This window comes from Denticeps clupeoides, chromosome 7, assembly GCF_900700375.1.
Source record: "Denticeps clupeoides chromosome 7, fDenClu1.1, whole genome shotgun sequence".
NCBI lineage: Eukaryota > Metazoa > Chordata > Actinopteri > Clupeiformes > Denticipitidae > Denticeps > Denticeps clupeoides.
Window position 1 is genome coordinate 22,293,921 of NC_041713.1, and position 27,913 is coordinate 22,321,833.

At 39.4% G+C, this 27,913-nt stretch overlaps 2 protein-coding genes across 2 annotated transcripts in view; both read left to right on the forward strand.

Moving 5' to 3' along the window:
• pik3c2a (phosphatidylinositol-4-phosphate 3-kinase, catalytic subunit type 2 alpha) overlaps window positions 1-20,326 on the forward strand; it is a 34,359-nt gene extending 14,033 nt beyond the window's left edge. Inside the window, exons 6-33 of the mRNA XM_028986764.1 lie at window positions 153-264; window positions 1,811-1,890; window positions 1,992-2,055; window positions 2,130-2,276; window positions 3,033-3,066; window positions 3,151-3,367; window positions 3,704-3,826; window positions 3,901-4,068; window positions 4,507-4,606; window positions 4,702-4,844; window positions 5,146-5,334; window positions 6,193-6,286; window positions 6,438-6,532; window positions 6,635-6,815; window positions 6,911-7,015; window positions 7,666-7,758; window positions 7,935-8,064; window positions 8,822-8,958; window positions 9,666-9,835; window positions 12,377-12,533; window positions 13,227-13,336; window positions 13,441-13,648; window positions 13,745-13,869; window positions 14,728-14,845; window positions 15,188-15,269; window positions 16,729-16,835; window positions 18,725-18,850; window positions 19,381-20,326. Of these exons, the coding sequence (XP_028842597.1) occupies window positions 153-264; window positions 1,811-1,890; window positions 1,992-2,055; window positions 2,130-2,276; window positions 3,033-3,066; window positions 3,151-3,367; window positions 3,704-3,826; window positions 3,901-4,068; window positions 4,507-4,606; window positions 4,702-4,844; window positions 5,146-5,334; window positions 6,193-6,286; window positions 6,438-6,532; window positions 6,635-6,815; window positions 6,911-7,015; window positions 7,666-7,758; window positions 7,935-8,064; window positions 8,822-8,958; window positions 9,666-9,835; window positions 12,377-12,533; window positions 13,227-13,336; window positions 13,441-13,648; window positions 13,745-13,869; window positions 14,728-14,845; window positions 15,188-15,269; window positions 16,729-16,835; window positions 18,725-18,850; window positions 19,381-19,560 (3,595 nt within the window). The 3' untranslated portion in view covers window positions 19,561-20,326. The remainder of the gene's footprint in view (window positions 1-152; window positions 265-1,810; window positions 1,891-1,991; window positions 2,056-2,129; window positions 2,277-3,032; window positions 3,067-3,150; window positions 3,368-3,703; window positions 3,827-3,900; window positions 4,069-4,506; window positions 4,607-4,701; window positions 4,845-5,145; window positions 5,335-6,192; window positions 6,287-6,437; window positions 6,533-6,634; window positions 6,816-6,910; window positions 7,016-7,665; window positions 7,759-7,934; window positions 8,065-8,821; window positions 8,959-9,665; window positions 9,836-12,376; window positions 12,534-13,226; window positions 13,337-13,440; window positions 13,649-13,744; window positions 13,870-14,727; window positions 14,846-15,187; window positions 15,270-16,728; window positions 16,836-18,724; window positions 18,851-19,380) is intronic.
• Window positions 20,327-22,269: 1,943 nt separating this feature from the next.
• Window positions 22,270-24,584, forward strand: c7h11orf58 (chromosome 7 C11orf58 homolog). The gene is made up of 5 exons (XM_028987320.1): window positions 22,270-22,408; window positions 23,587-23,670; window positions 23,771-23,831; window positions 23,915-24,024; window positions 24,274-24,584. Exons 1-5 carry the CDS (start codon window positions 22,352-22,354, stop codon window positions 24,433-24,435), a joined length of 474 nt encoding a protein of 157 aa, XP_028843153.1. The 5' UTR covers window positions 22,270-22,351; the 3' UTR covers window positions 24,436-24,584.
• The last annotated feature ends 3,329 nt before the right edge of the window (window positions 24,585-27,913 follow it).

A 27,913-nucleotide genomic window follows, 5' to 3' on the forward strand; every position in this document is an offset into this window, starting at 1 on the left:
GTTATATTTTTGAAAGCATTTTCTTAATTACATTAATTGCTGTGTTGAAACGTGGTAGTTATATGTGCAGCACCAGATGGTACAACAGTGACCTGACAATGATCAGCAATTTTCTGCGCTGTCTTTGGCTGAATGTGTGCTTCCTGTTTCAGTAAACACAGCCTAGGAAGCCATGAGTATGTGCAGAACTGCAGGAAGTGGGAGGCGGAGATCCAGCTGCAGTTGCTGTCCCAGTGCACCATGAAGAGAGATCTTGCCCGCACGGTAAGGAGTGATAGCATCTGAGCAGAGACTGTGTCTGCACTGAAGCTTTATTGAAGATACAGTAATGTCCAATCGGCTTGTACGTCCCACTTAAGTTCTCTAGTCAGTCAGGAGGGCATCGCTTGAATGGCTTTCAAAAGTCAAAATTAATTTAGAATTTTTTTTAAATTTAACATCTTTACAACTTTCAAAATACAAAGTGAGCAAACTCACAGCAAATTGCAAAATTTTTTCACACTTGTTCCCTTTTCTGTCTGCCCTCAGCATCAAATCGCAGTGTTTACCTCTGGTAATGCACAGACTTGATTGGCTGAGTGGTATGACGAAGGTGGCTTAACTCGCATTCAATCGCTTTGTGTGTTTTCTAAAATAATCCGCTGCCTGAAAAAATAGATGCGCTCTGTCAGGTTATATTATAACTGTCTGTTTTGGCAGCAGTTTGCCAGTTTGTGACCCCTGATCTATATGCTTCAGAGGTCCGTGTCAAACCATCCAAAATCAACACATTCCTAAAATTTGTCAACAAGATCAATCACATTTGGACCTTTGGATTTCATACAAAGACATCTCCCAATCTATAAATTCTATGCAATGGGGTAAATCTCCTGGTCCAGACAGATTCCCAACTGAGTTATATAAAGTTTCTTCAACCAAGCTGCTGACCCCTGTTCTAAGTATACTTTTTGATGACACTAGATCCACACATAAATTGCCCTATACTATGACCAGCAAGTCAACGATAAGGATCCACCTGAATGCCAATAAGCCTCCTCTCATGAAATTCTTTCAAAGGTCCGGTTCTGCCACCTGGATATAGTGATGCCTAAAATAATTTATTTGGACCAAACAGGTTTTTTATATCGGCTAGATAATCATTCTTTAATATGTGCCATCTATTCCTTTCACGTCACAGAAATTATTTTTCTTGATGCTAAAGAGGAGTTTTACCGGGTCAAGTCTGACATTTATTTCATGTATTAAAATAATTATTAAATAATTCTTATAATTCTTAACTGGTCTTGGTGCAGACTAACTCAGTAAGGTGGTAACTTGCATCGTGGCACAAAACAGTTTGTCATCTTTTCTTTTTGATTTAGCAATAGAGCCTTTGCTTATCACCCTTAGAAATGAGGAGAGGAGTACAAGAGTGAGCTGGTTCAATAAAACACATAAGGTGTTGCTTTATACAGATTACCTTATTATATAGTTGTCGAACCCTTTAGAATCTGTCCCAGTTCTTATTACATTCATATAGTGAAATTAGTCTTTATCTGCCATTAACCTAGAATTTTAATTGTCATTTATTGACTTTTTCTTGTAAATGGAGTGCTTCTCTAATCTTCATTAGTCTCGAAGTCTGGGCACTTCACATGTAGTGTATGTGAAAGAGAGTTTGAGGGAATGATCTACTAATTCTGTCATAATTGTATAGACAAGGTTGTAAATTCCAAACATTATTTCCTTTTTGACAGGATTTTGTTCATTTCTTTTTTCAGTTAATTGTTTTAAAATAATTTTTAAGAATTAAAATAATCTTGCTAAACAGGAGGCTGATGATTCTGCTCTCATTGACTTGGAGAAACACCTTGGACAAGTGGAGAGACCATTTAAAGAGACAGTTACACGGTAGGAATCCACCTCCCACAGAATTTTCTTTGGGTTCTTGAATAAGAGGAGTTCCAACTTCTTTTCTTTTTTCTTTTTTTTTTTATCTGTGACTTTTACAGACAGGGTATTGTTGAATATCTTGAGGTGTATCACAATCAAATCCAACTCTGTCTTCAGAATCAGGTGAGTGTTTTTCTACCTAAAAATGAGTCTACTGTACAGCAGTGCCTAACAGTTCTGTCTTCTACATTCATCAGAGCACTCAGTATAAGATTGTGGATCAGGTGATCCAGGCAGTGAAGAACCTGTGCTGTGCCTTGGATGAAGTAGAGACACCAGCGATCACAGAAGCTGTCAAACGGCTCAGACATGCTGTTAACATGCCTCACACACGGTCACCTAAGGTGAGGAGTAACTTATTTATGTATGTATGTATGTATTTATTTATTTATTTTTAACTTTGTTTATTGGGATTAGAGCATGAGCAATAACAATATTCTCAAGAGGTAACAAAAGCTCAAACAATCCACAATCTAGACCCCAATAAAATAGATAAACACACACACATATATATAAACATACACATACATAAATACACACATACATACAGATACTACACAAAAAATAAATAAAACAGGCTGCAATCGCCCCCACAATCAACCAAAAGGACCCCAAATCTTTTTAAATGTCTTAAGGGAACCCCTAAGTGAAAGTCTTATCCTTTCCAGTTAAAGAAAAAAAAGGATATCTCATATCCAGTGAATCTGGCTGGGAGGTTTAGAGGTATTTCCAGTTTGTCCTAATTAATCTTCTTGCCAGTAAGGTAGAAAAGGCCGGCACTTTGATAGGCAGACAGCCAAGGAGGTGAGGAGAAAAATTAATGTGTTAATGTTTGTGATATGTTTGGAATTTTTGTTCAGAAATTTGGTGAGCAAGTGTTGTATTTAAGGTTATGACCATTGGGTCATTCCATGTCAATAATCATGCTTTGAGATGTCATTGTCACAGATTTTAACAAAACTTGGTATGCTGATTTGGTCACATGAGTAACTGAAATTTGGTATGATCAATACTGAGGGATATTTAACTGAACAAAGTTCTGCTATATACCATAAATGTATAATAAATGCCATACTGAAATTTGTATTTGTTCTGAACAGGCTGATGCTAAATCTTCTAGCAGTTTGACCAAGGGTAAGAAAAAAACATTCAGAAATTCATGTACGAATAAAACTCCCAAAACCTTTTGTGGTGCAAACCTGAGAACCTTATGTCCAGGTAAGCAGAGCCCTATGGAGGACAGTGTGGCAATCCTGACTAATGCTGTATACCAGATGGTGAAACTCTACTTGCGCAGCTTCTGTCCCACATCCTCTGTGACACTCAACACTGACTCCACGGAGAACCGTGACTGCCGGGAAGCCTCCGGCACCACAGATCACCTCCAGTTCACTCTGTTTGCCCTTCATGGCATACCCACATCCTGGGTCAGCAGGTATGCTGAACTTTTAAACTGCTTTTCAGAAGTGGGTAATTACCTTTAAGGGTGCCATATTTTATTTTACCCTTAACATCTACATAGTATAATGTTAAGTAAAAGGCACTGTTCAGATATTAATTGTTTTATTATTACTTTTTGATTTATATTTTCTTTAATAGTATAGTTTAATTAGTTTTGATGGAATTTCATGTTTAAATGCTCAATGTCATTTAAACTGATTTTTATAGTGAAGCTTGAAAATTTACTCAAATTCTTTTTTTTTTTCTCCCATTCCATGCAGCTCTACTTTACAAGTACAGTCATTATAAGTCATATTTTTTCTGTTGCCAGTTACGAAAAATACTACATGACCTGTGCCCTGATGCACAACAACAGAAACATCTTCAAGCCAGTCCAGTCCAAGAAAGTGGGAACCTACAAAAGCTTCTTCTACCACATCAAATGGGACGAGCTGTAAGTAATATGTTAAAATTGCTCCTACCAAATTCCTTTAATGAGTGCTGAACAGTTCTCTCCTTTCTGCATAGGATAAACTTTCCCATTCCTGTGGCCCAACTTCCTCTTGAGGCCATGTTGAATTTGTCCCTGTATGGTGTGCTAAACCAGAATGCTGGTGGTTCACCAGATTCCAACAAGCAACGCAAAGGCACAGATCTTCTTGGGAAAGTTTCCATGGCTTTGTTTGACTTCCGTCGGTAAGACAGAGCTTGTACCTTAACAAGCATTCGGGAGTGCGGAGCCAAAAGTCCTACAATAATCACCAAACTTTCACCACCTCCAATATATTTTACAGTTGGGAATAATGTCCAGCCTTACCATTCTTCCAATAGTCCCAGTTAATCATTTTTTATTAACATACAAATTGGCATTTTGAGGGGAGTGTCCTTTAGAATGATATTTTTAAAGTTGGTCTTGTGATCTGGTGATTAATGCAGTCTGTATTTGATTCCTGCCAATTGCTAGATACTCAATTTTTTTACAATTATTTTATTTTTCGTTTACATAGCGATAGGCCCTTACATACAGACACATTTGAACTCCCAGTTTTTTTGAGTAGGAAAAGGAGGGCCTGTATGTTTTTTTTCTTTTCTTTTTTTTTATACATGTTTGCATGCGACTGTTTGTGTTTTCAGGGTGATGGTTCGTGACACACAGCTACTATGCTTGTGGGCATCAGTTCAGGCTGCTCAAACAGGCCGGAAGAGAAACCTAGCTGAGAGGATCATCCTGCAGGTGCTTTTACTTGGTTCTTGGTCTGAAGGTGAACGTGAACTGTATCTCAGTATATATCAGCAGGGTTTTTTGTTCTTGTTCTTTGTCTCCTTCAGGTGGATTTCCCCTGCCCCACAGTCAATGTTTTGTATGTGGCTCCACCAGTTTCCAGTTACGTAACTCCCCAGATCAAGGAGACACTAGACCCTGATATCAGGAGAAAAGTGGAGAAACTCTGTTCTCACACGTCGTCAATTGGGTATGTTTAAACCTGGCCAACAACCTTTAGCTTCAGAATTTGTGAGAATATGGACAAAAGCAAGTTTATTTGATCTAAAGCTTTGCATTCTCTTTACTATGCTCTAAAGTCAGAGCTGAGCTAGTTCATGATATGTATTAATATGCACATAATAAGATCTACAAAGAGTTGCTTTAATTTATTTCAACACCATGGCAACTTAAGTGGACAATAGGTGCCGATGATATTTGTATATGAAAAAAGAATGTTGAATTTTTGACTTTGTGATTGAATCATTTATTATGCTCTTTGCTGTTGAAAGGTTGACACGTGCTGACCGACAGCTGCTGTGGGAGTATCGGCACCACTGTAGAGAGTTTGAGGGGAGTTTGGCAAGGGTGCTAGCCAGCACCCCTAGCTGGGAGTGGAGCGCGCTCGGGGAAATTCACAGCTTGCTGCACAGTTGGCCCCCACTCAGTCCCATAAATGCACTGGAGCTCCTGGATTCAAAGTATGAAACACACATCCACTTGAGTCTCACATTCACTGGCCATTATATTGCCCAGTTTTCCCCCATGCGCTAGATGGTGGCCTTCCTCTGTTTTCGACTGCTCCCATTAAGGGGGGGCACCAGTGTTAGGGAGTTATGTTTAACTCAGTGCCTATAAAAATCCTTGTGAAGTGGACATTGTTAGTTGAATGTGACTACATCAAACATGTCTGTTTGAATGTTGCAGTTGGACTGTCTGCACACATCATTAAAAAGAAACCCACTCCAAATAAATATAAAAGTACTGGCATATAGATCTTCTGCACAAGTGAAAGGGAATTGTTTTTGTCACTGTGATACACAGCACATGGTGCACTCAACAAAATGTGTCCTCTGCATTTAACCAATCACCATTTTAATTTATATTGTTACACCATCACAAATCCAGAGGGCATTATAGTGTTTGAAACAATGTTAGTTAGGGTTTATGCTGCTTAAAATACACTCAACTTGAGGTGAAATGTGGAGAAATGACCTGTTCTGTATGAAATGTGTACAATCAGTTTCATCAGTGTTACAAGACTTTGTAACACTGACATTAGAATACAAGACATTAGAATACAATCACCAGCCACTTATTTTAGTCTTGCAGGCACTGACATTTTCAAGTAGGTTTTGATGCCCTGGTGTGTTTAATGCCTTTCTTTCAAACATGTTTTGCATTCTTGTTGGCAGTTCCTATTATGAAGGGTGTGCAAATGGCATCTGAAAACAAGCCTAAACACACACAGTACCCACACATGTCCCATGTTCATTGCTACATGTTTGTACATGATGAAAACATCTGCTTGTCTGAGCACATTCTTCACTCGTCTGCAGATTTGCAGAAACCGAAGTTCGGACAGTGGCAGTCAGCTGGCTAGAGAGCATCAGCAATGATGAACTGACTGACTATCTGCCTCAGCTAGTGCAGGTAAACCTCCCTGATCAAGAGATCCAGCCATAAAGGCATTCTCCTCTTAAAGAGCATAGTTAGTGATCTGTGGCCATCTGTGCATATACATATCATGTCATGCCATCACAGTTAAAGGCAGCAACATAAAGTATCTTATCTACACATGCAGGCTCTAAAGTTTGAAAGGCACCTGAGGAACTCACTGGTGATGTTTCTACTATCCAGAGCACAAAGCAATGTCAACACAGCACATTATCTGTACTGGTCAGTCTCACCTCCTTCAACTCCACTCTCTACAGTCTTTATTTAATACCTTTATCCACGGTATCTGTTATTCCAGATGCGATTTTCTTTTCATCTCTTCAGGCTGCTGAGGGACACAGTTCAGGACTCACAGTTTGGCTCCTGTTATGAAAAGGTTCTGGGTGCTTTATTATGCCTGTGTGGGGGAGGCATGCGGGCAGAGCTTGAGAAGCAGACCAAACTGGTGCAGCAGCTGGGGACACTGGCTGAAAATGTCAGACAAGCTGGAGGATCATCCAGACAGGTGATACAGCGGTTTATGAAACGTGCCCTTTCTGGATGCCCAGGCACCACTGATGACACTGAATATGGATCCTTCATTTTCTTTTGGTGCAAAAGGCGGTGTTACAGGATGGCCTAGAGCGAGTGCAGTCATTCTTTCAGAAACACACTTGCAGGCTCCCCCTCAGCCCGAGCCTGGTGGCCACAGAGCTCAATGTGAAGGTGAGAAAAGAGTGGAAGTCCATTATCATACTAATGTGAACCGCTTTGTTCCGTCTTATGGTGTGTATAAAATAGATGTTATCAAAGAGCCTGTTATATGACTGGTTGAAATGGTCCAATGTTAAAAAAGGTATCCTCACTTTCAGATGTGTTTCGCACATGGTGCTTAAGTAAAAAAAAAGCCGTGACTGAGCATCATGCCGTTTCTTCTTCTTCTTCTTCTTTTTTTTTTTTTTTACACTCAAATGTAAAGACAACATAAACTAGCCATAGATTGCACGGAAATAGAGCCCTTTATCATTCTATCACACACTCGTTTTTAGTAACCGCTTAATCTTAACTTGGGTCGTGGGTGGATTTCCTTTTGACACCATCAGCCTGACAATGTACTGAAATGTTTTGAAGAGCTTTTTAAAAACTAAAGAAAAATGCATTCACCAAAGTTTTGTGTGCTGGGAGCATCTATTGTCTATACAGAACATCACTCTTATACTACTCAACATATTACGGAATAAAAAAAAATGATCTTCTTTAAATAAATCCTTTATTTTTTTGTGTGTGGCTTTAGAGTTGTTCTTCATCTGACATTTCATGAATGTTAAAGGCCAACAAAGGCTTTTTATAAAACATTTTTTCGTGTCTGAGAACAGGGATGCTCTTTCTTCAACTCCAATGCGGTGCCCCTGAAGATTGCCTTGGTCAATGCAGATCCCCTCGGTGAGGAGATCAATGTAATGTTTAAGGTGGGTTCAATTTCCATCTCCACAGTTTACATACACACATCAAAAAACAAGCATTGTATGTGGTCTTGTAATTAGGAATAGTTCCTAATGTGCATTTAATATATTCAATATAAAGTACAGTTTAATGTTCATATTATGAACATGATGCCCATTCAATGGTGGTTATTTTGACTCAGGTCGGCGAGGACCTTCGGCAGGACATGTTAGCCCTACAGATGATCCGTATTATGGACCGAATCTGGCTGCAGGAGGGGCTGGACCTACGCATTGTCAACTTCAAGTGTATATCCACTGGCAAGGACAAAGGTTGAGACACACATTTAATGTTCTGTCGTATAACACTTCTATAATATATGTTGTTAACATACATCAACATATATTTAGGCAACATGCTTTATTCACAGCCCAGAATGAGAAACGTGCAAATGTGACCCACAGACAAAAAAAGAGCTCACAATGTAGACATTAGTTTGCTGTTCACACGGGTGAAGAATGCAAACTCTACACACAGAGCTCAGATATGAACCCACAATCTTGGAGATGTGAATACCAACAAAGGTACTCACCAGGCCACCATGTGGCCAAGTAACCGAGAGAAACTGACATTATTTTAGAAAAATGCTGAATCCAAAACACTCCTCTTCTTCTTCTTTGTTACGACTATATATTTGAATTTAGAGACTGCTGCTGTTTGCTGTGTATGATTTCATAGTCAGTGAATCACTGCAGGCCTAACTTCATATGTGGGAGGGGGTCTACATAAATCACCTATGTAAACTATTTCACAATAAGTTTGAAAATCAAATGATTTTTTAAAATGTTAGCCCTAATGGATGGAGAATGGGCCTAGAATTTGCCTGTTGAACAGTCCAGCTCAGAAACAGTTACTGTGTTGTCCATTACCTTTTGCCTTCTACTTTGTGCTAAAGAGAGGCAACTGTATTCTGCATTTGTTTAATAAGGGTGGGACCTCTTCAGAAAGCCCAAAGATATTCTGCATGTTGTAGCACAATGAACAACAACATTCAAGTATAACAAGAAAAGATTAATATTTTGTGCTCAGGAATGGTGGAGTTGGTCCCGTCTTCAGAGACTCTGAGGAAAATCCAAGTAGAGTATGGAGTGACTGGATCTTTCAAGGACAAACCCATCGCAGAGTGGCTTCGCAAGTATAATCCAGCTGAAGATGAGTATGAGAAGGTAAAGTGCTTTAATTTGTAAACTTATTTGGGAAAATTGTTCGTCGTTTTGTGTGTGCGTGCGTGTGTGTGTTGACATAATCGATGACTCTGGGCTGAAACAGTCAGAATTCTGGTAACGTTGCTCATGCTGTGTCTAAATGCACTCTGACAGCTGATGAAATGCCCAAATCTACATCCGCTTCTGCATTAGACATATTTGCTAATTTCTCATTTTGGATTTTAAAAAAATAAATAGAAATAAACAATTAAGCTTTCTTGTTGTCTGTGCCAATCTAACTACTAATCCAGCTATTTCTCTTTTATTTTCTGAACCCAAAATTCATACTTTAATGATGCTTTAAGTCAGGAGCTCGTACGCATGATTGACACCTTTGTTCTTCACAGAGTTATTTCAACTTGGGCTGGAACAACTAATCAATTATTATTGATTAGTTAAAAACTATTTTAACAACCAATTTACTCAACAATTAGTTGCTTGCAACTATGTGTGTGTGTGTGTGTGTGTGTGTGTGTGTGTGTGTGTATATATATATATATTACACTATATTGGCAAAAAATTAATCAACCTTTGCACACACATGAACTATATATGTATATTTAAGTACAATTCAGAATGTCTCTAATGCATGATAAAGAGTGAAATATACAAATTAAACACTAGTTTGGGAATTTGTTCACCTTTGCTGCAACTCTGTATAATGACAGGCATGTGAGAACTTCATCTACTCGTGTGCGGGCTGCTGTGTGGCCACCTACCTGCTGGGCATTTGTGATCGGCACAATGACAACATCATGCTGCGCTCTACTGGACATATGTTCCACATTGACTTTGGCAAATTCTTGGGCCATGCGCAAATGATTGGCAGTTTCAAAAGGCAAGTGCTTTTCAGTTTTTGCATCAAGTTGATTTAAGGAAAGTGAATGTTGTTCTGATTGACCCATTCCCGTGAAAAAGCAGTTGGCAGCCATGAATGGTGCCTGGCGAGCACATTGTCTTTCAAGGGTTACCTCGGTGGCATCCGGAAGGCTTGTGGATTTGAACCAGCAACCTTCCAGTCACCATCCATAACTGCTTTGCTACCACTGACTACAATGCCCTCTATAATGTCTGTGGCATCAATTTTTTTTTTTTTGCAATATGCTCCCCTTAAACAACGATTCATATGTTCAAATCAAATGATTCAGATGCGATTAAAGGGCACAATCCAGATTTAACCATATGGATATTTGACTACATTCAGTTTCACTGTGAAAATGACAGCAATGTTTATATCTCATTTCAGGGTTTCATAATGGGACCTAGCATCAGTAGATTCTAGAGATTATTAGTAGTGGGGTCTGATAACATATATTTGGAACATATGCTTTGGTATAATCAATTACATAATTTCAATTTGAATAAAATTATAAAATAAAATTAGTTTGCTGAGGATAGTAAAAACAAAACAAAGAATACAGCAAGTGACAATGGCGAGCCCTTGCATGTGTGATTCCATGACTTGTGACGTTGATGTACAAAAATTCATCAAATGCAGTATTCATTTAAACTGTGCAGTCATCCGATCGCTTTGCACTTCTGTGCCAGGCCCCACACCTTTCACCATGCAAATGTTATGATGCTCTATATTCTATTTCGGTAAATAGAAAAACTTTAATGAGCTCTGCATGAAAGTGTGGCACGAAAGAAAATGCACATAATGGGGGGTAAAAAATCAGTTAAAAAATTTAATTTAGCTTGCATACCTCTCTTGGTGCATGTAGTTTAAATAGCATAGAGCTTTTTGTAGGAGGGTAGGAGATGTCAACAGTACAACACGCCCACTGTTTGCTTTTATTATCTTGCACCATGCAACAGAGGCCTGTGTACCACCATGTAACACACATCTCAACTTCCCTTCTTAGTCTAGGGCGTGCAAAGCATGTGGCTACAGTCAGGTTAGCCGGCCTCCGCATCCACAATAATGTCAGTCTGTGAACTGTCAGTCTTTGTTCTCCCTCTCATTTTTCTCCCAAATTTGAACAGAAATTTCAGAGAACACTTAGTGATAAAAATATGCCTTAGAGCAACAAAGTCTTTTCAGTTTTGTAAAAATTTGTGCAAACCTTATAACACAGTGGAAAAAAATAATGTCAAGAATTCAGTCTGTGAAATGTAAGTGTACTATACACAGAATATTTGATTTAATTTAATTTGGATTTACTTATTTGAATAATGGACATTGGTTACACATTATTCATGTGATTTAGTCTGTCCTAATTCCTTTGCATTATTTAAAACTATTCATATTAAGTTTTTTTTTCAGGTTGATCATGATTTGGCATTGAATATAAATTAAACTAATTTAATATGTGATAAAATCATTTTTGTTTGATATTAGGAAAGTTTGATGCCCTATTTTTCTGGCATTTGCGGCGTCAGGAGAGTGCGGACTGAACACAGACCATTTTTCTTCTCATTGTAGTTAATCTAAGTGTCCTTAACTCTTGTATTTGAAAATATCATGTGACCATGTAGAAAATTTACGGCATGCATTGTGATGCATCGATATTGAGGCATTGATAATCGTAATCTCCTCTTCTTTTCAAAACAGTTTGAAGATGTCTGGGCATTGGGTGGTAGTAGCCTAGTGGGTAACACACTCGCCTATGAACCAGAAGACCCGGGTTCAAATCCCGCTTACTACCATTGTGTCCCTGAGCAAGACACTTAACCCTAAGTTGCTCCAGGGAGACTGTCCCTGTAACTACTGATTGTAAGTCGCTCTGGATAAGGGCGTCTGATAAATGCTGTAAATGTAAATGTAAATGCATCAAGGTTGTGGATTTCTGGAGTTTAGGTGTAGAAATTTGGTCCCATTATGTGGTCTCAAACTTTAATCTGGACTTCTTGTTTTGTGCCTTATTAGTGTATCCACTGTATTTATGGTAATGCCCTTCATGTCTTCTGTGTATAGTAGTCTTTGTTTCTGATGTCTTTCTTAGGTGACCAGTTCCATTCTCTTTTTGATATTGTTCAGGACAGTTGATTTGGGTAATCCTTAAACTTGGCTAATGCTTTCAATCTTCTTTTTCAGCCACATGATTGCTGAAAGAGAAAAGGCATCCTATACCTGCATTAACAAAGCAATAAAAAGCAATAAGTAATCACAAACATCTATAAGATAAATGATCCAAAACATTATGAAGCCCAGAAATGAGATTTAATGGTTGTATTTTATAGATAGTGTGCACTTTAATCACCTCTGAATGGTTTGATGTGAAGTTTTAAACTGTTGGGGGAGCATATCAAGAATAAAATACCTATTTGTCCCAAACAGTAGAATGTAGAATTATTTGTATTCTGGAGTTCTGCCCTTGGTTTTTTAAAAAGTTTTTTTAAGCTTCATTTTATGACCAGTCCTGACCTCTGTGTTTAGGGACCGCGCTCCATTTGTCTTGACCTCTGACATGGCCTATGTCATCAATGGGGGGGAGAGACCTACCATCCGTTTCCAGCTGTTTGTGGATCTGTGCTCTCAGGCCTACAATCTGATCCGCAAGCACTCCAACCTGTTCCTCAACCTGCTGTCTTTGGTAAAGACTGTAAAACTGCTGATCTGCAGTGCACACACATACTTTTTTTAATACGTGCCGAATGTGTTTTTAGAGCATTAATAAAACTTATAACTAGTTTCAGAAATTGGAAATGGGTTAATAACATGACATGGCCTTTTTCCTTTAAAAATAATATAATAAATCACCATTCTTATTTAATTAATCGTGTAATGTAATCATAGTGAAAATACTCAAAGGTTCATTCAATGCCAGGGGGTAGATTTTGTATACTGAAAATATAAAGGACATATTATGTGCCTATGTATTTTATGCATATTTGTATTCATTTAAATTAAAGAGGTGCCTTGGTCACTAATAGAGTGGCCAGACGGAAGCCACGCATGTCTAAAGCAAACTTGGAGTTTGCTAAATGCACACTAATGATTCTCAGACTGTAAAAAGGAAATTCCTGAGGTTTAATGAAACCAAAAAAGAACCAGTGGTGTAGACATTAATACCTGTGTGTTTAGTTATTTTGAGGGGCAGCAAATTTAGTTATACAAACTGTACACTGACTCCTTTACATTACATTGAGATACTGTAATATACTTTTCACAAATCCATGTTTATTTAGTGTTAAATAATAATTTAACATTTTTTTTAGTTTTGTCCTAATTCTGATAGTGGATAATGGATAGTGTGTTTAGTGTAATTTGTGTTGCATTGTTGCAGATGATGAAGTCAGGACTGCCTGAGTTGACAGGACATCAAGATCTGATGTATGTTTATGATGCCCTGCAGCCTCAGACAACTGATGCTGAGGCCACCATCTTCTTTACGAGGTACTGTCCCATGCATATACAGACACAGCCTAATTAAAACCACTAGCGAGTGGTCAGAAATGTTTGTTGGCTTTGTATTGATTGAATGATTTGACTGCACATAGGTTAATTGAGTCCAGTCTGGGCAGCATGGCTACGAAGTTCAACTTCTTCATTCATAACCTGGCCCAGCTGCGATTCTCAGGTCTTCCATCCAATGACGAGTCCATCCTGTCCTTCTCCCCACGCACATACACAGTAAAGCAGGATGGCCGCATCTGTGAGGCATCCATCTTCTCCTTCCATAAGAGATACAACCCTGACAAGCATTATGTGAGAATTCTACTGTAATATGTGTGGAATATGGAATTTGCACATTCATTTTTCTACTCTTGTTATTAATTTCTCTTGTTTATCCACTTATATCAGACTTATGTTGTACGCATCCTGAGGGAGGGGCAGACTGAACCTCAGTTTGTGTTCCGCACCTTTGATGAGTTTCAGGAGCTTCATAACAAGCTTAGCATCCTTTTCCCTCTGTGGAAGCTGCCAGGGTGAGTCAGTCTTCTTTTAAGATGTTCTTGTCAAAATCGGATTTCTGAATGTTGTGTTGTGTTTGAAATATAAATTTGAAATTCACATGAACCTTAGACCTTTACTTTAGCATGAAAATACAGGGTTATGCAGGACATTAAAAGTTGATTCCCACACAGTAAAGATCATTACATATGAAAGCACTTACAAAAAACATGTATACTGGTGTGATAAACACAATTCAAATTCTAATGAAATGAAAGTGGCATCTTGCAACCTTTCTGTTTCTGCAACCTTATAAAAAATATATAAAATTAACAATGAGAGATAAATAAAAAAATACTATTTATAAATTGAAATAAAAATAACAGCAGTTTGGTTTAAAATTTTTTTGTAGAGAACAATGTTCTTTGCATCTTTGACTGAGATGGTAGTAGTAGAAGACTGAAGTGGTAGTAGCCTAATGGGTAACACACTCGCCTATGAACCACAAAGTCATAGGAACCCCACTTACTATCATAGTGTCCCTGTCCAAGACACTTAACCCTGAGTGTCTCCATGGGCATTATCCCTGTAACTCGCTTTTCAAAAAGTGGGGCTTGCTAGAGAAATTCACTCAAACATAAATCCTACTCAAGTATGAGTATCATTACTCCAAAATAATAATACTAGTAATAAGTAGTCCTCTAAAATGACTCAAGTAAGAGTACAAAAGTATTTAGTGATAAGACTACTCAAGTACTGAGTAACTGTTTGAATCTCATTTATTTTTTAGAAAAAATTTATTCAGTCAGCAAAAATATAGTATTTTAAGTAAAAAATGTTTCTTCAATTTCTTCTGATGTCTGAACCAGCACTTCCTCTCCATTGTTCTCCAGGTTTCCTAACAAGATGGTGCTGGGTCGCACACACATTAAGGAGGTAGCATCAAAGCGTAAGGTGGAGCTGAACAGCTATGTCCACAGCCTGATGAGAGGCTCCCTCGAGGTCACACAGGTCAGTGTGAGGGTCAGAGGTCGTAGAAGTTGTAAGGATGGAGCAGTGGTGGCCTAGCGGTTAAGGAAGCGGTCCTGTAATCAGAAGGTTGCAGGTTCGATTCCCGATCCGCCAAGGTGCCACTGAGGTGCCACTGAGCAAAGCACCGTCTCCACACACTGCTCCCCGGGCGCTTGTCATGGCTGCCCACTGCTCACTCAGGTTGATGGGTTAAATGCAGAGGACAAATTTCACTGTGTGCATCGTGTGCTGTGCTGCTGTGTATCACATGTGACAATCACTTCACTTTGTACTTTGTACTCCTAAACAGTATGAAATGACATGTCCGTTTTCTTCCTTCAGTGTGACCTCATATACACCTTTTTCCATCCTGTTGCAAGAGATGACAGGATGGAGGGATTTGAAGGTGTTCCCAAAGCTCAAGGTATGTACAGTACGAGTTTTCTTTACGATGTTCAACAGTGTATTTACCGCCTTTGTTATTTTCCAGCCCCTGAAGACAATAGTACAGGTTGAGGTCAGCTACGAGATTTGTATATATGCATGTTTTCATGCATTGTTCATGTCATAAAGAGCTTGTGTGCCTTTAGGTTACCTGCACATGGCCGTTTAGGTAGAGTGCTGTAAGTGTGCAGAATATACAATATCTCAAAAAGTGAGTACATTGTTGTAAATATTTTATTATATCTTTCCTTGGGCCAACACTGAAGATGCGACACTTTGATGTAAAATGTAAAAAGTAGTCAGTGTAGAGCTTGTATAACAGTGTAAATTTTCCGTCCCCTCAAAATAACTCAACACACAGACATTAATGTCTAAACCACTGGCAATAAAAGTGAGTACACCTCTGAGTGAAAATGTCCAAATTAGCCATTTGTCCTTGCCGGGGTGTCATGTGACTGGTTAGTGTTAGATAGTCTCAGGTGCGAATCTGATGCAGGTGTGTTTAAAGTAGTTGTTGTCGCTCTCACTCTCTCTCATACTGCTCACTGCAGTTCAACATTTACACTTACGGCATTTATCAGGCGCCCTTATCCAGAGCGCCCCCTGGAGCAACTTAGGGTTTAGGGTAAAGGTGGTGGGCTAGGCAAGCATGTCTCCAGACCTGAACCCTATGGAGCATCTGTGGTTCATTCTCAAATGGAGGGGTGGAGGAGCGCAAGGTCTCCAACGTCCACCAGGAGTAGAAGAGGATTCCAGTAACAACCTGTAAAGAGAGTTGAAGGCAGTGCTGGAAAATAATTGTGGCCACACAAAATATTAACACTTTGGAGACAGTTTGGACATTCTCAGTTAGGGGTGTACTCACTTTAGTTATTTTGAGAAGACCGTAAATTTACACTGTTACACAAGCTCTACACTGATAAAATTGTATCAAAGTGTCATATCTTCAGTTTTGTCCCAAGGCAAGATATATTATATTTAATATAATATATTTATTATATATTATATTTTTATTATATATTATAATTTAATATAACATATTTACAAAAATGTGAGTGGTGTACCCACTTTTGTGAGATACTGCACTGTATTTACTTCTTTCTGTGCTCTTTTCCGGTTTTGGTGATGTGAAAATGCAGAAAGTTAGGAGTTTTTTTTTTTGAGAGGTGCTTTTGGTAATTATTTTAGCCATTTAGTGATTAGGGAATCATCATTAGTGATTTAATACCAATATCATTTTGAGTTTGAGTTAATGTGAGGAGCTGCATGTTTCATGATAAATTTGACTTTTCCCCCTGCACTGTAGCTATAGATGCACAATGGTTTCTGATTATGGAACACCCAAAGCTGCTCATTCTTTCAGACAGTAATATGTCTAGTGCTTTGTGCATTGACTAATACAGGGACATTTGTGTGTTATTCATGTGTGTGTTTGCCAGTTCTACCACAGAGCCCAGTCTCAAGTCGAGTGGAGGGAGAGGTGAAGCTATCAGTGTCATACAGGAACAGTACACTCTTCATCATGGTCATGCACATTAGAGACCTGGCGAGTACAACACACTCACACAGTCTACCTTTATATCTTCTAGACCAGGGGTCGGCAAACTTTAACACTTAAAGGGATTTTGAAATATGCATTTTTTTTTTAAACGCAGATTTTGAACAAACTGATTAACAGCTTAGGTGGCGATGGCCAGTCGGGGTAGCCATTCAGATTCAAAAGCATTAAAAAGCTTAATAAATGCACATATATATGAATATATGGCATTTGTGACTCATTTTTTGAGCAACAAAAAAACAAACATATTGCATATTACAATATAACAATAATCAACTTTTGAACTACAAAGAAAAAAACAGCCACAGGTTGCCGACCCCTCTTTTGGTTCATCTTAAAAAATTGAACAACATTAAGGTAATTTCTTTTGAATTGAATTCAAAAAGTCAAACCTTCAACTGTTGACTGGATAAATGAACATGACATTTTTCCATAATTTAATATTTTATAAGCAAGTACATCAACCCAGCCATATTTTTCCGTGCATATCCAGCCTCTTACATTCAATGAACTTTGGTGTAGATTCTTTGATTTGTAATAATAGACCAGTCAGCCTGGTACCAAGACCAAAACATCCTGTAAGTTGTGAGCTGGAGCAAAATGGAACAGACTTTTTTTCCCCCAATACATCCAGATGTTTGAGTGTATTGAGGTCTAGGGAATATGGAAAATAGAATTTTGATGTACACCTTCAACTGGCATTTTCATCAAAGCATTCCTGAACAATTGGTCCAGTTATTGCCGGTGGCCATTGTTGGTGCATTTGGTGGTGAATAAGGTTCAGCAGGGTCGTTTTGACCCGTATACAGCTACACAGCCATATACACAGTAAACTATGCTGCACTGTGCATTCTATGATGACCTGTGTAATGTTTTTAGCATATTGTGATGCAGTAGCCACTCTGTTATTGATCAGACAGGCTAACCTTCACAATACAACGTCTGTCAATGAGACTTGATTATTTGTCACCGATTCACAAGTTGTGCTTCATTGTGCCACTTTTGGTAGAAACTAACCACATACAATATCTCATAAGGACACCCCTCATATTTTCATTTACATTTATGGCATTTAGCAGACACCTTTCATCCACTGGAATCCTCTTCTCCTCCTGGTGGATGTTAGACACTGGTGGATGTTAGTGCTCCTCCACGTTCCATTTGAGGATGAACCACACATGCTCAGTAGGGTTCAGGTCTGGAGACATGCTTGTCACGGAACATGTTGGCTTTCATGGTTCCCACAATGAACTGTAGTTCCCCCATGACAGCAGTCAAACCCTGACACTCCCACCACTATGCTTCACTGTAGGCAAGACTCACTTGTCTTTGTTCTCCTCACCTGGTTGCCACCACACACGCTTGACACCATCTGAACCAAAAAAGTTTATTTTGGTCTCATCAGACTGCAGCAAACTGTTTGCGCTCTTCCTTGTGCATCATCTTCTGTCCTTCTGGGATGACTGAACCACCATGTAGACCCAGCTGATGCAGTGTCTGAGCTCGGACGGACAACCTCTGATATGACGCTGAGCAACTTCTTTGGTGGACCATGGTTAGACCTGTCCTGTTAAACCGCTGTGTGCTCTCATCCACCATACTGCAGCTCAGTTTTAGGATGTTGGGTACTGACTACATTGTATCAAAGTGTCTTATCTTCATTGTTGTCTCAAGGAAAGAAAAAGTCAAATATGAGGGGTGTAAGACTAATTAAATGGGCCCAAGTTATGGTTCTGAGTACTTTTTTGTTTTCCCGAACCATTGAAGTCTATAATCTGATGCAATATTAACTCGTAAATTAAGGCCAATTTAATTATTGTGCGGTCATGTAAATAATTCTTGAGTTAATGTTGTTTTTTCTTTTTATCCATATTTAGGTATCTGATGATGAGGCAGACCCTAACCCTTATGTGAAGACCTATCTTCTCCCAGACCCTCACAAAACCTCCAAACGTAAAACAAAGATCTCCAGGAGGACCAAGAACCCAACATTTAATGAAATGGTATTGTAATGGTCAAGATGGAACAGACCAAATATGGCTTAAAAACTGGATCCAGCAAATAGTGTTGGACGACAAATGCTACAATAATTTGGCTGTCAAAGTAGGCCCTCTACTGCCCATTCAATGATTTTTCAGCAAGATTTCTGTTTTAAAAAAATTATTAAATCCCGTGTAGAGAGTCTACGCATGTGACAGAACAAATGAAAATGTGGGACGTTACCTTAGTGTGCAGGATGTGGGACAAACGGTCAAAATGTTGTGGAGTACAGACAAGAGGAACACAGTGTAGATACGTAGTTCAAACTAGAAAAAATGTGACCTTTAAAGTTGCTTGCAAATGTAATTTGTCGATGTGTGCGGGTTAAACCATGCTGAGTGAGGATGTGGCATGCATAAGAGCTCCTCACGTTTTAAACTATGAAAGCATCATTAAAGCTCATGTTTTGGGTGACAGAAATAATTGCACACCAACAAAACAGGTAGTTGTTCTACCTATTCACATTTTCACTGATCTTCTCTGTGTCCCTTAGCTGGTGTACAGCGGCTACAGTAAAGAGACGTTGAACCAGAGGGAGCTCCAGCTGAGTGTGCTCAGCGCAGAGTCGCTGCGGGAAAACTGCTTCCTGGGTGGGGTCACCCTAGGCCTGAAGGACTTTGACTTAAGCAGAGAAACAGTCAAGTGGTTTAAACTTACTGCCGGGCCTTACTAGAAACTTGTCCTCCCAGCAGCTGAGGACGGTGGGACCCGGCTCTGCTCTGTCCTCTTCATCTTCTACAGACATGATTGAATGCAGAAGCACATATATCCTTTTTTTTTTTTTTCTTTTAACTCAAACAGATCTGTAATGTTTTGTACATTTTGACTTTGGAGGACCAAAATGGCTCACTACTTTAACAGTTTATTTGACTTTTATAGAAATGGAAACGGGGGAGGTCTAATTTATATATATTTTTTACACAAAAACGACACTTTTGTTGTCTTCTACGTGGCAGAGGATGATTACATTGATTATGAGTATGTGCCAAAAGAACTGAACAGGGTGTCTTGATTCATTTTCATTGTCAAGTTTCCAATTCCACACTATTGCAGTATTTTCCTAGTTAATGCCCTATTCTGCTGAGTTCTGTCAAGTGTTTGTTGTTCATAAAGGTCCTAAAGGGCTAAAACATCCACTCTTCAGATGTTGTGCACAGTTGGATCTATAAAAGGAATTGTAAGTTTGCTGCATTTTAAGAAGCTACCAGTTCCATTTTTCACTTGACCTTTTAATAACGTTAAAAAGAGATGTTGCTTAGATGTTATTAACATGGCCAGTTATTTATTTTAATTGGTTACTTTAATCTGAATCAACATGTACTGTAATCTCTCTTTCTAAATCAAATTAAAGAATGAGTAGGAAACCAAATAGTAGTAACAATCACGTCATAGTAACTATGATATGTTCAATAAAGGAGGACACTTTAGGATCCTTTTAATGTTGTCAATCAGTTAAATTTAACACTAAAGATAGGTAAAATGCATATTTAAATCTTTTACATAGACAGGTTTTGGAAAGATGCTCAGACGGGGACTGACCACAGGTGCACATGCATGATGTGTGATGACTGCATGTCCGCACTGAACACACACACACACACACACACACACACACACACACACACACACACACACACACACACACACACACACACACACACACACACACACACACACACACACACACGCGAACGACAGAGGGGACGAGTGAGACAGTCACTACAGAGACGACATGCTCAGAAGGTGAGAAAATGTAGACACATCAGGGCAGGGACAAGCACATGAACCAGTTACTAAGGTCTACAATTGTTACTGCTGCGCTGATGTCATCGGTAGGCTGTGTTGGTGACAAGTAAAGCAATGAAAATCCTGAAATGCACGCACCACTCCTGTTTTGCACAATTAAACTGTTTGTAAGAGAGGCTTTCGTTGTGTATCTATGTAGTTTTACTGCAAATAGTTCAAACGTGATGCATGCAGTCAGAGATTGGATCTTTTTTTGTGAATTTGAATTTGTAATTTGTCTTTGTACTACAAAATGATTTTTGTGGCACATTTGCAACATTTCTCAGGCGCCCTTATCCAGAGCGACTCACAAAGTTACAGGGACAGTCCCTCTGGAAACACTCAGGGTTAAGTATCTTGCACGGGGACACAATGGTAGTAAGTGGGGTTTGAACCTGGGACTTCGTTACAGTTACCGTTTAAATGAGTGATAATCAGAATACAGTTACTTTTTTCAAATAAATGGATTACACAGCGTTCTTTTCCTGTTTCATATGTTAGGCTATCTCCTCTAATTTTGGTAATTCCACGCTGCGTGGACCACGCATAACACAGGTGCTCTGTCGAAACATGCTGCCTATCGAGTTGTGCTACCTAGCGGATCTGCGCATGCGCAATCCATGCGCAAGTTTGTCATATGTACAAAGTACAGCGTACAGAGCACAATGAAATTCTTACTTGAAAACCCCTCCCACGTAGACAGAACATAGAACATAATACATAGAAGACAAAGTGCAGCAGCAATAAATAAATCACAGATCTCCGAGGAGCAGCATTCAAAAAGCATGACAATATATTAAGTAATCCAAAGTATTCAGAATACGTTACTCGCATTGAGTAACTTAACGGAATACGTTACAAACTACATTTTGGGGCTTGTATTCTGTAATCTGTAAGGGAATACATTTTAAAAGTAACCTTGTCTGTATACAGACAAGGTTACTTGTGGTTGTGATGGAACGCACTCATCTGCAAGCGCATGCATGTTTTTCACCTTGTCGCTGGTCTATATGGAAAAAAGTTTCAATGGCTTTTTTGTGCATAGGCCTATAGACAAAAACTATTTTCTTGAAGCAGTTATCTGGCTGAAACAAAACTGCATGTGACACCCTGAAAGCTGAATTTATCATATATAACCACATCTCTTATTTTGCACACTCTTGGCATTCCCTTGATGAGCTTCCAACAGTCTTGAAGGAGTTCCCAGAGGTGTTTAGCGCTTGTTGGCCCCTTTGCCTTCACTCTGCGGTCCAGCTCACCCCAAACCATCTCGACTAGGTTCAGGTCCGGTGACTGTGGAGGTCAGGTCTCCACTTTTTGTTAAGTACATAACTCCACATGTGTTCATTCATAGTTCTGATGCCTTCAGTGAGAATCTACCAATATAAATGATCATGAATATAAAGTAAAAACACATTGAATGAGAAGGTGTGTTCAAACGTTTGAGCTGTACTATATTTATGTAAATATTTACGTCTATACGGCCAGTGGCGTAGGCGTCAAAGCGCCATAAAGGAAACAGCAGTGTGCGCATGCGCACCTGAGACGATCCGAAGCGGACTTTTAATTTGACATTACTGTCGCCCAGTAACCCGGAAGTGTTGATAAAATGACTCCATGCCAAACACAGTAGCTGGTGCAGTAAGTAGCGTGGCTAGTTTTTAACGTCGCTGTGGGAAATGACTTCTTCAGACGAGCGACACGGAACGAAGCGCCCCGCCGCTCCAGACGACGACGTAAGACTTTCCCTGTTCGGGCAGTCAGCGCGTAGTTCGGCGAAAGCTTTCGCTATTGCAGACATGTAGGTAGATGTTGGCAGGTTTGCGATGTTACTCACATTCACCCCGTTTAATAGACGATGAAACAGCAGAGCTCAGACAGCATCTGCTCATACAAAACGCAGTAAGACGCGTCTCGGCATCAAGGGCGGGGAATCGGCGTGTGACGTCACCACCACGGGCATCCAGCGACACTTGAGTCGCCCAAAACCACTCCCGAGTCCTACTAGCGCGTCCTCTACTCCAGCCCCACTTCCCAGGCGCATTAATTCTGGTGCCTGACTCAAGATTTTGAAATGTTGCCTGATGTCGGGATGAGCTTCTGTTAAGACTGTTTCCTCATCCATGGCTGTGGACCCAGCATCAGCATCACTCAGGCATGACATGGATGAAACCTTCTCTCATGGTGGCTGGAGGAAGGAGTGTGCAGGCGAGCTGATGTTTTACTCTTATTCAGGGTTCCTGCGGTCATTAAAAACCTGGAAAAGTCATGGAATTTGAAAAAAGAATTTTCCAGACCTTCCAAAGTTTTGGAATATCAAATAAAGTCCTGGACACATGAATGTAAAATGAAGTACATAGTTTCTGTTAGACAGTGTGAGAAATGTTTTTTCTACGTTTATAACTACAATGTTTAAAACCAGAGCAGGTCTATACTACTATTCAGCATCGCACTGAATAAAAAAAAAAACAAAAAAAAAAAAAAACACGTGTCTTAATGTTACCTGGCACGAAAGACCAAAGCACAAAATGCCATAGACCTGGAATGTCCCATCTTACAATGGTGAACCGTGTCACGTGGTGCTGCGTTGCGTTGCTTTCATACTCCAGCACCTCTGAATCTCCTTTTAAAAGTCATGATGATGAAGATCTATGCCCGAACCTGTCATAAGTTTATCAGTAGTTTGTTCAATTTTACTTCACATTACAGATTCCGCTGTATCATGGTGAGGGCCTTCTTCTTTGCGCTGTGTTTGTTAGTGCTACCTCTGTCACATGTCAGTGGTGTGGCACCACAAACCTTAAGTGAAGGTGGAAAATGTGAACCCAGGGAAAACAGTGGTGTATAAGAATATTTTGCTTTATATACTGGCAAACTTCATTTTGAATAACAGGTTTTTTGTCCCCTGTTGCAGTCAGGCTCATCACAGTGGGACTCTGCGGATCTAGGGACGGATGAGCGAAAGCAGAAGTTCCTGCGTCTCATGGGGGCTGGGAAGGTCTGTATTACCGCTTTTATGCTAAATCAGCTAAAATGGGACTTTTCTTCTTTATTAAATGCGGCAGGCGCTAACATGCCTGTTTTATCATTGGAAATAGAAAGAGCACACCGGACGACTCGTCATTGGGGATCACAAGACAACATCCCACTTCCGAACTGGTGAGCAGACCAGCCTGTATACGCCCGGAAGGCCTTCCCCTGGGGAATGTGTTGACCGGTTCATTTCCTGTTCACTTCTCAAGGAGCCGAGGATCAGGTGATCAACACTCAGCTGGAGCAGCAGTACCACCAGGGCTTAGATGGGAAACTTTCCGGCCGGAACCGGAGGCACTGTGGCCTGGGATTCAGTGAGGTGAGCGGGATGTGCAGCGATCAGTATGGGATCAGATCCAGAATAGATAGGTGCTGGTTCTGGAATTGTTGGCAATTGTGAGATTTCACGTGCATTAATTATTATGATTATTTTGGAATAGTATGTCCCATGCTGAGGAATTAACTTATTTCTGTGAAATCAAACCGGGCCGTGTTATGTTTGTGGGTTGGTCTGTGTGTTTCGTAGGAATCCTAAAGGAATCCCATGATTTCCTCTTTATTCCCACAGCCAGAACCTGTTACAGAGAGCCAGAGCTCCACCGAGCAATCGGATGAAACCCTCCCGCCACCCCCAGAGGAGCACAGACCGGAAGAGTCTTCAGAAATCATAGATACCAAGAAAGAAAACAAGAAACACAATTTCAAAATGACCTTTGTAAAGCCATCTTAACACAGAACTGACTTTTTTTTTTTTTTTAAATGCCAATCCACAGACTTTTACAAGCTGGAGATTTCCTAGTGCATATTTCACCTGTTAAAAGCATGTATGTATGTTTGTGTTCCGTTACTTTTTCTGATTAAACTTTTTCTGAATACTGATATTGTGCAGGACTGCCCTCAGATTTTATGTATTTATTTGAAATGAAATGATTGTCATTGTGAAACACTGCAGCACAGCAGTTATGAAAGGGGCGCCCGGGGAGCAGTGTGTGGGGACGGTGACGTGGTCAAGGGGACCTCAACGCTTCCTTACCTGCTAGGAGGGTCATAATCCCCACAAAAACCAGAACTGGGGTTTGAGGATGAAATTAGTTTAAAATTGACGACCATGTTTTGATGCTGGACTCTTCTCTAGACGGAGTACATTCCCAAACGAAACGAACCATGTAATATTGTTGATGAATAATAACGAGACTAAATATGGTGTCCAAAATAAAAGCTAGACTAAAATGTCGTGACGAGACATTATTTCCTCTCTTCTAAACACAATCATTAAATAGCTGTATTATATCTGGGTAAGATGCAACACAACCACCATTTAAAAGATATCCTGAAATTATTCCCCTTATTCTGCTACTTGTTGACCGCATCCATAGGCACTCCGGGCGTCACATCAAGCACAGAGTAAGTCGTCTTCTGTTTTAATGTAACAACAGTGTCACAGCACACAGTGACAACTTGACTGCTGTTAGAGAACGTGCTGAATCCTAAATTTGGAAGCAGCCTGTTCACTGACAAAACCCGTTCAGAACAAGTATTCTCGGTCATATTTCATTATCACATGATTTAGTAACAAAAACACCCCCATTCCTGAGGCGGTGGTGGGGTTCAGTGGAATGTCCCTCTTACCTGTCTTCAAATCTTCAGAGCCCTGGTCATTTTTTCATGTCAACAAGATCAAGTTCATATTTTTTTGTGTTTCTCTTATCTAAGACAAAGCTATCAGTTTCTATCAGAGTATATCTACACCAGCAGAGGAACTTACCTCAATGCAAGGGGGCGCCACCTAAAATCTTGCCCAGGGCATTCAAATTTGTTAGGACGGCCCTGAATAATATAACAATAAGATTAAAACGTTGTTTTAATTGTGAAATGGGTTTAACTAAAAGAAAATGTTGCTTTTGTCTGTCCTACTTGGTGCTTGTACTATATTGACTAGGTTAAATGGAGAAAAAAAATACAATTACAATTAAAATACAATTTTCATTGACTAAACTTGACTGACTCATTTTACTTTTATTTTCCCTAAAAAGCAAATGCCACAGAATGCACAATATTTTCAAAATGTGAAAATATAGATTTTTCATAAAACAGAGAAAGGAAAAACAAAATAAATAATTTGAGAAGAAAACCAAACTAAAAACCACAATAATACCAGTGGTGGGGGTTTGGTTGGGGACAGTGGTTTATTGCTATGAGTAAAATTATTTGTGGAAAACTATCTAGTGCTGTTAATTTTTTGGATAGTCTGGATAGGTTTAGGGGGCTCTTAGTGCTACCTGGTAAAATTGAATTTATGACTCTATACTGTATATTTTCATTATCAGGGAGAAAACCAAACTGGAGGAGGTGACTAATGATTTTGCCAAAGATCAGTCTGAGATATCGACATGCTGTTTCACCCCAAGCCCACCATGTTGCATTTATAAGAATATCAAATAATACTCACAAAACAAATAAAAGTTACAACTAAATAAAAATGAACTGAAGTACAATAAAAGAGGTTAAAAGGTGGTAATACTACTGTATATCTATGTACAATAACTCAAGACAGAACAGGAGACAATACAAGCGAGCGGGTGCAGTTACAGTAACGGGAGATTTGTGCAGGCGGTATTTGAATACCAGGTTTCAAGTTATGATCAGGATGTTGTAGACAAGACAAGACAAAAAGACCCGTGCAAGTTGTAAAGTGTGCAAATATAGAAAAGAAGTGTGTAAGAGTGTTAATGACGATCAGGCTTTTGGTGGCAGTGAGTTGAGGGCTCTGGCTGCTTGGGGGAAAAAGCTCATTTTGATGCGGCGAAACCGTCTGCCAGATGGAAGGAGAGAGAACAGGGCATGTGAGGGCGGAAAATGTCCTTCACTATGCTCTGCTGTCCTTTCTTGTAACGAATTGACCAAATCGAATCATAATTATGATGCAGGTAGAGCTGAAGATCTTCGCACAAACACAACAAGTTTTATACACACTTGCGCTGTAAATGAGCACAAGTTTAGCACAAGAAAGATGCGAAAATGGACGCTGAGGAGGAAAAACAGATGCAAGCGTCTGGCAGTTATTGGAAACAAAAGCAATGTCTTGGAAGTGGAATAAATCTGACCATGATATTAAAAAATGGATAAATAACCCTTTCTTGACATAGCAAAAGAGCTGCATATGTGCTCACATTTGAATAATCTGATGAGCTTTCGCTGAACTGGGAAAATGAAACACACAGCACTGATTCTGGCTGGAAAAAGAGCTTTTTATTTAATAAGCTGGTAGGAGGAGTCAACAGAGCATAATTTTTTCTTTAAAATCATGCAATGGAGATGGTGCCTAACCGCCAACCTACACTAAACAGTGTTTAACGTCCATGTTACACACATCTCAACATGTAACGTACAACTATTTACATCCAACCTGCCCATTTCTTTCCTTCTCTGATAAGCAACACTGTTCCCACATGAAGACATGAAATGGGTAAAAGACATGACTGAACGTAGACGAGACACATCATGGATTTATTTATACTAATCATAAGAGATTAAATCAAATCAGGCTAATCAGGAAACACAAGACAAGGTGCCACACCGAAGCTCCCCAAGAAAAATTGGGGTGTGGTGAAAAGCAGCAGGAAAAAGGAGTTCTGCATCTACATTTTTCACTCCTGAAATACTTGTCCTGTATGCTTTTCATGACATAAGGATGGACCTTTATGAGACACGAGTTCTGAAAAAACACTTGAAATGACCTTCCTGTTAACTACATTTTATAAGTAAGAACATCTAAAAGTTAGAACAAGCAGCATGGAGATGAAAATCTGGTGTCGGTTCTACGGGCTGCTTGTAAATCTCAGCTTTTTTTAGCTCTGTAATAGCAGGAAGTTAAAAAATGAAAGGACACAAGTAAAATTAATATACGAGTCAACTCCTAATCAGAGTTAAATGTAGGGCTGCACGATTTGGGGAAAAAGACATATGGCAATTATTGAGATCAATATTGCGATATGCGATTGCAATATGATAAAGGACACTTGCTTATCATTGAAAAGTTGCATACAAATTACTAATAGTGAAATGTTTAATTTCAAAGTGAAACATACAAACTACTTATAACAATTTGAAATGCCCAGTGCTTTCAAAATACAATATTCTACTAAATTAAATAATCACAGTCTTTACTTTAAAAAACATTACTGTTGAACGACAAACCCTGGTAAGGC